The sequence below is a fragment of the Carassius carassius genome, chromosome 40 (genome assembly GCF_963082965.1).
Source record: "Carassius carassius chromosome 40, fCarCar2.1, whole genome shotgun sequence".
Lineage (NCBI taxonomy): Eukaryota > Metazoa > Chordata > Actinopteri > Cypriniformes > Cyprinidae > Carassius > Carassius carassius.
The window spans coordinates 18,192,591-18,204,463 of NC_081794.1; the positions used below are offsets into that span (position 1 = coordinate 18,192,591).

The 11,873-nt window shown below is 37.9% G+C and overlaps 1 protein-coding gene across 6 annotated transcripts in view; it reads left to right on the forward strand.

The window, feature by feature from the left end:
• Positions 1-10,912, forward strand: part of LOC132122276 (zinc finger protein 438-like) — a 52,503-nt gene extending 41,591 nt beyond the window's left edge. For 5 of the 6 annotated variants that reach the window (XM_059532337.1, XM_059532338.1, XM_059532336.1 and 2 more), the window contains 3 exons: positions 6,541-6,606; positions 8,336-9,947; positions 10,026-10,912. In XM_059532337.1, coding sequence (XP_059388320.1) covers positions 6,558-6,606; positions 8,336-9,947; positions 10,026-10,587 — 2,223 coding nt within the window. In that variant the 5' untranslated portion in view covers positions 6,541-6,557 and the 3' untranslated portion in view covers positions 10,588-10,912. Of the gene's footprint in view, positions 1-6,540; positions 6,607-8,092; positions 8,198-8,335; positions 9,948-10,025 lie in introns of all 6 variants that reach the window. The other variant, XM_059532341.1, reaches the window with a different exon arrangement.
• The last annotated feature ends 961 nt before the right edge of the window (positions 10,913-11,873 follow it).

The window sequence follows — 11,873 nt, forward strand, 5'->3', positions numbered from 1 at the left end:
TTTTTGAAAGAAGTTTCTTCTGCTCATCAAGCCTGCATTTATTTGATCAAAAATACAGAAAAAATTTAATATTGTGATATATTATTACAATTTAAACTAATTGTTATACTTTAAATTATCATTTATTTCTGTGATGCAAAGCTGAATTTTTAGGATCATTATAGACGGTTTCATCGGGCGCACGCGCCTGGACCTAAGTTAACTTCCGGTCTGTGTTGTGTATATCGGTCTGGCTCCAGTGCCTTCTACAAACGCAGTTAAAGTCAATGTGATGAGTAGACTGAAGTTGGGCTCAGATTGTTGTGCTGCGGGATGTGTTTCCCATACATTTATTTATTTTTGGAGACTCACCACAATTTTAAAACTGATCGATTTTCAAAAAGGCTTCGTTGAATAAACATGAGTAACGTTATGTACTGCACGTTTAATAATAATAATTCCTTACATTTATATGTTTAAATATCAAACCGAGGCACAGGTGTTTTTATATCGCTGTATTTCTGAAGGAAGACTTGCATGTTATATGCCTGATAAAGCAGCGTGTGAGCGTACCAGCTCTGCTTTGTTTACACCTGTTACTGGGGAAACCTCTATTTCTCGCGCTTTGTCTATGCTTTAAAACATCTCCTGCTGGCAAAGAATTAATTTGCATTTTCATTAAGTCCGCCTGATCCAAAATATTAAGGAAAATATATTATTAGAATATATATTATTAGATTTTTTTTTTTTTTGAATAAATGCAGTTCTTTTTAACCTTTTATTCATCAAATATATTAGCAGAACTGTTTCCAACACTCGTAATAAATCAGAATATTAGAATGATTTCTAAATGATCATGTGATAGACTGGATGTTACATGTGACACTGAAGGCTGGAGTAATGATGCTGAAAATTCAGCTTTGCATCACAGGAATCAAGTATTTTTTTTAAGTATATTCAAATAGAAAACTATTATTTTAAGTTGTAGTAATATTTCACAATATTACATTTTTTTCTGTATTTTTGATCAAATAAATGCAGGCTTGATGAGCAGAAGAAACTTCTTTCAAAAACATTAAAAATCGTAATGTTTCCAAACTTTTGGTCTGTACTGTATATATATCAAATGTATTTAATTATTTTATTAATATTATTTAAAATCATTGCACAGAATTATACAGATTTGGAAATATATGACAGTGAGTAAATGATGAAAGAATTTCAACAGAAACTGTCCTTTGACATCAGAAATTATTTTTGAGGACAAAATAAAAACTATTTGCATGTTTTAATTTGGTAGCTGCTCCAGATTCTATGAGTTCATTTATGAGTCTTTGTTATTTTCCACTTTTATTCATGACTTGCCACTCTGCTGTTCAGGATGTGACATTCATCTTTATGCAGATGATACAATTATATATTGTTCCAAACCAAATATTCCTGACATAAATTATTCTTTACAACATGACTTTGATTATGTACATTGATTATGTAATGCCCCTCGTGATTGGAACAGCCTTCCTGCATCTATTCGCTCACTTAGATCTTTTCCTCTGTTCCGAGCTGCTTTGTTAATGTTTTTACTATTTAAAATTTGGCATCAATATGTGTTATGCTATGTTTTGTGTGTATGTATGAATGTGCTTATGCATATATACATGTCAGTTATATTTGGGATTATTGTTATATGCAATATGTTATATCAGTTGTTCTCCAAACATCTCACATCAAATACCCCTCTTAAAACCTAGTCCTAGATTAAAAAGGTTTTACTTAAAAGGGGTATAAAATAAAATGTTTAGTGGTATACATACCACAGTTTGGGAACCACTGTGGTTTACTTTACTCCATCTGAGATGGGTGGTGATAATGAGAGCTTGTGTGTGTGTGTGTGTGTGTGTGTGTGTGTGTGTGTGTGTGTGCGTGTGCGTGTGCGTGTATGTCCATAATGGTGTGTGTGAGTGTGTGTGCTAGCTTTTTTTGTTTTTGAATTGTATCTACTCTGTTGTTCTTCTTTTCTATGTTGTTGGACATGATCCTGAGGACCCCCATAAAAAAGTGGATGTTTCATCTCATGGGGTTGATCCTATAATAAATGCTTATAAATAAAATAAATAAATACATTTAGTAAAGGATTTGTTGACTAATTCAATGAATGAGTGAACATGACTGAGTGAAATTGGGAGTTTGAGATTTTTGGTGGGACTTATTAAAAGAGGAGTAAAAATAAACCTAACACAATATAAAGCATCGAAGGTAGCATTAGCAAGCATTAATACAATTACACCATGCAACCTTAGTACTGAGAGGCAAAGAGAAAGTAGAGAGGAATTTGAAAATGAGGGCATAGTGATGAAATGAGGGAAGCATGGTGTTTTGGGAGTTGGTTGAAGATGGAGTCTGAGTGTTTAGGCAGTCTTCTCTACTGTGTTACCTACTTAATGAATACAAATGTCACACCAAACAGCAAAAGGTCATTTAAAGGTTCTATAAGGTGACTCACATAGACTTAGCCTCTGGCCACAGAGGCACACACTTTCATTACGGTTTCTTGGTCTCCCCCTGGTCACTTAATCTGGGTTAATGCTATTATCAAAGACCAATCCTCCCAAATGCCTGCGCCTTCTCACTTCTGCATTCTAGAAGCTACAATTACCCATCTAAATGCATAATTGTAGCACTTGCCCCCCTCCTACTGTGGACGTTCATGCAACATCAACCCAAGTGCTGAGAGTCATTTTGACTGTCGCAGTCACTTCCTTTCCAACACTTCAACGTAGAGGTGACACACACACTGAGTTGCCCTTGGCGACTGCATTACGTGGGTCAAAGTTCAATACCTTGATTTACAGCATCCTGTCTGGTCGGCTCTGCGGAAATGAGGCTCCTCACCACAGTGTCTTCAAGAAAAAAAGTCACTGCCAAGAGAAATTATGACACACTGTTATCTTTTGACTCCTGCAACATTTCCTTAAAATATTTCCATCCTTTTCTCAAGCATCCAGACGTGTTTACTGCTAATATTATTTTATGGCCTGAGAAGTATAACATGGAATTTATTTTTATTTTTATTATACTAATTATAATGTTTTCCATACAATTTACGAACTCCAAAAATTTGTTTAAAAAATGAGTTTATGAAGTAGTTTAATTTGCACTTTGACACTTAGGGTTTGATATCCGTTCCGTCGAACATCACTGGATCTCAAGTCTCAAGACCAGGGGTCAATTAATAAAAGCGAAAACTGGAAACAAACAAAATTTTGACAGGAACATTCCCAGAAACAGAAATGGAATCAAATGTAATAGTTCCGAACCAAATCAAAAATGTAAAATGGCCATTAACCAGTTAATAAACTTACTTTATCGTTACATTTAATATTTGAATTTGCTAAATATTTGGATGCGCAAAAATCGAAACTTAAATTTCATTCTGCTCCTCGCATAAAAATATCATTAAAGTTACCAAAAGTTTGGACCATACTTCATAAATCGTATTGATACTTTTGTTGTTGTTGTTTTTTTGTTATGTCCTTTTATTCCCATTCAATTTTTATTGTTTAAAAAAAAGAGCAGCAGGCATATTCTGCAAAATATCTTTCAGCAGCATTTATGGGAGAGATTCCTTTTATGTATGTATGGCTTTACACTGAAATGATTTAGCCAGTGGGATTATTTTGGTTCTGTATTCTCTCGTCTTTCTGATGCGGGATGCTTTTCTTATTGATTAGTCCACATCTGCGTGTACAGGCAAGCCTGTAGTTTTGAAATTGGAATAGATTTTTTCCCTTCCACATTGATTGGCCCAGGTGACAGCTAATTACTCAAGAGTGTGTTTGTTTGTGTGTTATGCAGAGTTGATATTATTTCATGTGGTTCATTTGTTATGGTGCTCTGGTTGACTGACATGTTTTAACATCTGTTGTGTTGTTCCTACAGAGTGCAGTCTTTTTTGCAGATGTATGTAGCGTGTTATGATGTACTGGCATGTTTGTGTTTTCATTTCCTCTGGTTAATATTTTGTTGCTTTGGCTGTCACATAAGATACTGCAGATGTGTGTGTAAGTATGCAAAACTGTATGTCCGTAAGTCTGCTGTGGAGAGCCATGGTTTCTTCTAAACAAGGAACTTCTTTTTTTAATCAGAGATTGGCAAACAGTGTTTTCTCTGAAAATGTCTCCTCTTCTGAGAGAGACAACTGACCTTTCACTCAAACACACATCCAACAATGTTATAAGATTGTTTTTCTTCTTCATGTGAGGCATCCAGATCTGACTCAAACAGCTGATGTATAGAACAAAGTCCCCACCCTACACTTTTTTGATATTCTGTTTTACTCTTAAGTATGTCACAATCAGTGTTGGGAAGGTTACTTTGTAAATGTAACAGGGTGACTTGTAATGGTAATTCTGTAACCTATTTAAAATGTAACTGTAAAAGTATAACTATTTCAGTTACTTCATAAATGGAAGTGATTCCAACTGACTGCGTTTTGTTTACTTTTGTAAATTTCTAATGAATGCTTGCAACTGTTAATCATTTTCAAACATTTAAAGCAGGCAGGGTTAACCTTACAATAGTACTGAACACTGATTACTAACAGATTTTCCAAATCCTTCATCACTTGAATTATGATTTTAACCATTTAAAAGCACAGCCACCATAAAATCTGACTTCAGCACCTCTTTTTACTTTAAGATCGTTCTGAGGTTAAATACTCAGAATTTCGGTCAATTCAAAACAAAATTTAGATTTTAAAATCATAAGAAATAGTTTAATAGCTATGATGCTATTTTTGAAATCAAATCTTTGCACAGCTATGACAGGAAACACTGGCATCTAACATAGACCAGATGGTGGATCGGCACCTAGAAAGGACCTCTACTGCCCTAAAAGACAGCGGAGACCAGGACAACTAGAGTCCCAGATACAGATCCCCTGTAAAGACCTTGTCTCAGAGGACCACCAGGACAAGACCACAGGAAACGGATGATTCTTCTGCACAATCTGACTTTGCTGCAGCCTGGAATTGAACTACTGGTTTCGTCTGGTCAGAGGAGAACTGGCCCCCCAACTGAGCCTGGTTTCTCCTAAGGTTTTTTTCTCCAATCTGTCACCGATGGAGTTTCAGTTCCTTGCCGCTGTCGCCTCTGGCTTGCTTAGTTGGGGTCACTTCATCTACAGCGATATCGTTGACTTGATTGCAAATAAATGCACAGACACCATTTAACTGAACAGAGATGACATCACTGAATTCAATGAAGAACTGCCTTTAACTGTCATTTTGCATTATTGACACACTGTTTTCCTAATAATTGTTGTTCAGTTGCTTTGACACAATGTATTTTGTTTAAAGCGCTATATAAATAAAGGTGACTTGACTTGACATTGCCTTAGCGGAAATAGTTAACATTGAGAATTAAGGCATATACATAAACACAAAAAAGAAAAAAAAAAACCCGTTATTGATTAAGCATGTGTCCTGTGTGGCTTAAACTCCTGAAAAATTGATGTCTCATATAGAGCAGTCAATGAAGTTTGTGAAAGAAATCAGTTAAAACTGTATATGTGTGTGTGTGTTTGTAAAAATAGTCAAATGTAACCCCCTTTGTAATTAGTAACATTTTCATAAGTAACAAGCAAGTGTGTCCATTTTTTCTTTTTACTGGAAGAGTGAAATAACACTCTTAAAGTGGTCATATCAAACAGATCAGTGGACTTTCTCTTTTGAGACAAAATTCTCATTGGCTTTTCTGAAGGAACTTGGCTGAGAATGTTTAGCATGTGCAGTTTATTGTCTCTTCATCTTTTCCCTATTTTGTTTATTTTCACACGTGTTAACGACTTCACAGCTTGCCCCGAACAACAGGGGAATTAGCCAACACAGGCTTGATTAAACAAGCGAAAATATGGTACGACAGACCGGTGTTGTGTTTAGAGATTTTGTAGAGGCATAGAGAAATGACAGAGGTGCTGTGTATCTGTCGGAGCTCATGGCTGCTGGATATGGACATTCTAGCCAGAGCGGCCGTGTGTGTCCACCTCTCTTATCTCCTGCAGATCCCTTCCTTTCATCTCCTTTCAGACCTACAGGGTACTGGACAAACCCCTCCTTAAAATATAGTCTCCTGCAACACACGCACACACTCCAAGGCTACTATCTCACTGCTACAGATGAGGACCTTCATGTACAGGCCAAATGACCGCCCCCCCCATCCCCCCCGCCCCCCCGTCCTCGTCCCACTACCACACACACAGACATTAGGGTTGGTTCCCATCTCACCTGGCTCAGTGTCCCCTCCTCCACGGTTAACAGTCTTTCACTCCCTTTCTATCCTTCCCCTCCTGTTGTTTTTCTGCCTTTGCCTTGACTCTAATCTGAGCCTGTGTGACATCTGGAATGTCCTCTGGTTTTGATCGAGATAGTGAGAGAGAGAGAGGGGGGAGAAGACATCGTTTGAACGCAGGCAGACACCTTTAAACACTGTAATTTAAAGCATCTTTTGTGTTAATTACATAGCAGAGGTTCAGCTCTGTTCTATGTATTTGTTGTTTGTTCAGGACCTTCAGTGACAGACATGAAAACCCAAGAGCATCGTTCCAGCCCTCTGAAATCACACACACAAAGTGAGTATAGAGATGAATATGAAGCTCATCTTTTAAGGTCAACTAATAATAATCACTATTGTAGTCACCAAGATTTTGTCCGCTTTAGAAGTATTTGATTAGATCAAGAGTACTTTTTTGTCTGAGTTCATCACACAATCATTTTTAATGTTTAATAAGGGGTAAAAACACATTCGGTTCCATTCATCTCAGATCTTTTAATAAGAAAAATGTGTTCTTTGTAAACGTCCCGTAATCTTGACACTTAATTGCCACTAATTGTTGTCTGATGAATCAAAAATGTCACAAACCAGCCACAAAATTAAAAAAAAAAATGGTCCATTCTTTTATGTTTGTATGTAATTCTTACTGATTGAAATCACTGTGAAATGTTTGAAAAATAAATTCACTTTAAAAGTCCCTTCCAAGTACTTAGGTACCTGTGTGCATCCCTATAATCACTTAGAATTAAACTGACAATAACAATTTTGTAATGTTGGGCTATCAGGTAAGTCCCCATGACCTATTGACCAACATATGGTCTACATTCCTTTACGCATGAGTGAGGAATAAATACACATATGCACACTAAATTAATTCCCACAATAACATTCTGGTACTCACAACAAAAAACAGACCTACATACAGATATGCATGGTGGCCAGAGCGTAACCCTTCTCCTAACATAAACACCAGATCTCACCTTTGAACTCCTCACCTTTCATTCTGCTAATTGGTCCGTGATGCTCTTATTTTTCTTCATGGGACTGTGGCTAAAAATATGTCCCCATTTCTTGCACCTAAAATAGAGTACTCTCCTCCCCTTCAACTGTTCTCATCTTCCCCTTTTAGATCCGGTAAAAGCCCAGCTCTTTATGATGTTTCTGTTTTTAACCTAATTAATTCTATAGTGGCCTAAATGGGATTAGGAATTACCCTGTTTTGTGCTTACAGACTTCTAAAACTGAGTGCTGAAACATGATTTACATTTTTCCCATCTTCATCAGCAATCTTTAGAGCCACACTTTACTCTTTTTTTTTCCTGACTAATGACTTAGTTTAGTTGTACTACTAAAAACGTATTTCTAATTAATCAAACATTGTTCCAAAGCATCTCTTTTGTCAAAAAGTTATTGAGAACTATGTAGTTTGTTACATCGTTTGCTTAACTGGTAAAACTTGGCACTAGCAGTCATTGGTTTGATTCCAAAAGGAAAAGCGCAAACTAATAAATGCATATCTTGGATGCACTGTAAGCAACTATGGATAAATGTGTCTGCCAAATCAATAAATGTAACTCTACTTTTTTTATCACTGTTGTTTTAAATGTTATTTTCCACATCAACAATTGTTAGGCAGAAGGCCACAAGGTTGTGTGGACAGTCATGACTTGTTTTGAGTATGGTTGTTTAACTGTTATTCTTGTTCATGTAATGACTCTACTGCTGGGCAGCTGTTGTGCTTTAAAGGCAGTTTATTCCTTCTGCAAAGTGTGTGTGTGTGTCAGTGTGCATTAGGAAGCATGAGGAGGTAAAAGACTTAGTGGGCTGCAGCATGAACAAGAGAAGTACGCCAAGTTGAATCAAAGAGGGCTCAAACTCTTTGCCTGAGGGTAAATTGATGTGTGAGTGTGTGTGGGAAGAGAGAGTGATAATGAAAAAGGAGTTAGACCCTCTCTTTCTTTCAGTTCACTTTTGTTACATGTTATTTCTTAAATTAAAAAGTTGAAGGCATTATCTTGTTTTGACAGGTGATGCTCGGCCCCACTCCCAAATGAAAGGTCTCCAGTTTCGCAGCATTGCCCCCAAAGCCCCAGCAGTGATTCCATCCTCTGCAGTTCTATCCTGCCAACCTCCCTCAGCCCTTCCAGAAGCATCCACGGCTGTCAGCCCCAAATCCATCCTTGTCCCTGCCCAGAACTATGCACTCATGCAGGTGGCTGGACAAGAGGGGACCTTCTCATTGGTGGCCTTACCTCAGACACAACAGCAACAGCCAATCCAGAAGAACCTTAAGCTGCCTATTCCCAGATGTCAACCGGTGCGAAGCAAGAGCACTCCAGAAAAAGGCAGTAGCAAGATGCTGAGTCCAGCCAAGGTTTCTGCAACCATACAAGCTCAGTCACCTGCTGTGAAATCAGACCAGAGTTCAGACCCAGTATCAGAGCATATTGTTTTGATTGATGCTCCTTTATCATCTGAAATCTACGTTGGGCCCTTGCTCCCAGGATCACATACAGATCAAAAAGTGGAACAAAAAAGGAATGCCGGTCCACTCAAAAACCACCACTATCCTTCTGGAACCTCCCTTGTTGCCCCTGTCAAGAAAACCTCACCAGTTAAAACCCAAATAGAAGGTCAAGCCTCGGTTGGCAGTGCCATCACACTCCTCTCACCCACTATCTTTAGCAAAGCTCTTCAGATCCTTCCATCTCCACCCAAGGGCAAGCTGCCCATCCTGCCCTATGCCAAGGTGAAGAACTCTCTGCTGGCACCAACCAGCCTTGCCAGCACCCCATTCTCAGAAAAGCAGACTGGAGCCAAAAGCAGCTTGAAAAGCTCTCCAGACAACAAAATCAAGTCGACAGACAACAAAGTTCAAAATGAAAGCCCAAGTCTTGACCACAACAACTCCCAAATCAAGAAACCTCCAGGCAAGAAACGGGGGAGGAAGAGAAAAACAATGGAGGATATTCTAGCCTTCGAAGCCCGAAAGAAGAGATCCTTGTCGTTTTTTAGAAGGAGGGTACCTGAGAAACCTCCAGCTGGTGTGTCGAATTCTTCCTCTCAAGAGAAACTGCTTGACATATCCAAAAAGTATCGAAGTATTCGTCCCAAACCAGTACTGGTAATGGAAACCACTATTCCACAACTTGTTCCGCTCCCTTCCTTGTCAGCATCAGAGAACCTTGATCAGGACTTTATATTAGGACAGCAGATATCAGGAAAACAATCGAGTGCTCCACTGTGTTTGCAAGCTACTGATCAGCAGTCTGTGGTAGAATGTAAAGGTGGTGGAGCAGTGATTTACACAAGAAGTCGTCTGCTGCATCGTTGTCCTACCTGCAACAGGTGTTTCCAGTTCAAACATCACTTACAGAGCCACATGAACAGCCACAGTAACCTGCGGCCTTACGTCTGCCCGGTATGCAGGAAGGCCTACGCTCACTCAGGAAGTCTTAGCACTCATATGAAGCTCCACCATGCGGAAAGCAGGCCCCGGAAGAGCCTTTGCTGTGAATTCTGTGAGAAGTCATTTGGCTATGTGGGTGTCTACTTCAGCCACTTGAGAGAGGTGCACCGGGTAATACTTACTGTTGAACCGTCCATCAGTCAACATGAAGAAAACACGTCTGTAGGAGAGTAAGTAATAGTAAACTTTGAGCGTTGACTCTTGCTAAAGCCTCCTTGTTCTTGACATAGACGTTCCTTGTCTTGCAGGTTTTCGGAAGCTGGTGAACAGGCCTCAGAACAACGTGTTGACCCAGTCGAGCTACAAATTAAGTGTGGCCGCTGCCAGGCCATCACCCCTACCTTTGCTGACATGAAGCTGCATGTGTTGTATGTGCATGAAGAGGAGGTCCAGGTGCAATTGAGGGATGGGGCCATTCGTGGGGGCCGTGAAGCAGAGGATGAACTGGTCAAACATGCAGCACATTACTGGAGGCAGCTCAATGAGAAACGCAACCTAGTGCACTGCGATGAGGAGTTCTTCTCCTTTTCCAAGTTCAAACGCCACCTCCATTCTCACCATCAAGAAGCCAGAGAGAGTCAAGAAGAGGAGATGATAGGTAAGGAGGGCCGTGTTTTAAGGGGCCTCAGTAAAGGTATATCCCTGAGGGTGGTATCTCACTTTAACTGCATCCTTTGCAGTAAGGTGTTTAATAAGAAACAGGACATTATTGAGCATTGGAGGGCACAGCACAACTGTGAAAATCCCACCCTTCTCTGGGATGTCCTGGACTTCAAAGGGGAGAGCAAGCTTACTGATGGGCCAAATTAACTGCAAATGGGTAATTTATTATTTGCTCCATGTGTCGACTGTGTGGTTTATGCAGTGACGTTAATGCAAAAAAAATTCATTAATAGACTTTTTATGTTGTTGTTTTGCACAGTTTTTTAACATCACAAACATTGTTTTGTAATGCTTGAATTTCGTAATGTTTTATGTTTGGTCTTTTTATTTAATGTGCATTAAAGTAGAAGAAAGTGATCTATAAAATTCACTAACCATAAATTCAGTCTTAAACATAACTGTGGTCCAGGTGCAGATGTTACATTACTGCCAGCAAATAGAAAAACCTAGAGATTATAATTATAATTTTTAAGGTTTGAGTGTATAAGGTGAAACAGACTAACAAAGGCTCATCAAAAACACATTGCCACTCAGACAAATTGAAAATTTGCTATAGTCTGAATACAAATGGGGAATGATTAGCATGTTTGAAACAACATGTCAAAGAACATTCAAAGTAACACAAATTATCAGTGACATTCCACAAACACATATACATAATCACACCATTTCAGTCCACATTCCACAGCTAAAATAAATACTGCTAAAAAAACTCTGCTTTTAGACAAGCAGGTCAACTAGTAAGAATTTAAAATATAATTAGGAAATAATACACTCAGTTTGGCCAATTTTAAATTTAGTATGAATGTGTGTAAATTTAGTGTTTCATGAAATATTCTGTGTTGTATTTTTGGATGGAAATATGTGTTTAAAACATGTTTTATTTTTATTTTATTTTTTTTATTTATTTAATTTATATTATCAGTCTATTCCAAAATATTTCTGTTCATAAAAAAAATTTCAGGGTAAAGGAATGTAAAAAAAAAAACTACAGTAATTGTTATATATGTATAGATAGATTACAAATATATCTAAAAAAAATACAGTATACAACTGTATATTGAGAATATATATTTACACAAAGACTTGCCTTGCTGTTTTGATCTAAAAAATTAACAATGAAATATATTTACCTGTTACAGTGTCTTAAATGTTAAACCTGCAGCTTTAGCTACATTACCAGTCAAAGGTTTGAGCACACTTGACAGAATTTTTGGCTGATGATAAAGCTATGCTTAAATGTTAAAACGCATTTTTAGTCCTTACATAAATGACACTTGTGTGTAATTTTTTCATTAAAATTCAAAAAAAAAAAAAAAAAAAAGGACGATGGGACAGAATAGTAAAGAAAGCAGCCAACAAGTGCCCAGCACACATGGCATCTCCTTTAGTGTTTTTTTTTTTAAATAAAATAAAATAAACACAAAAAAAAA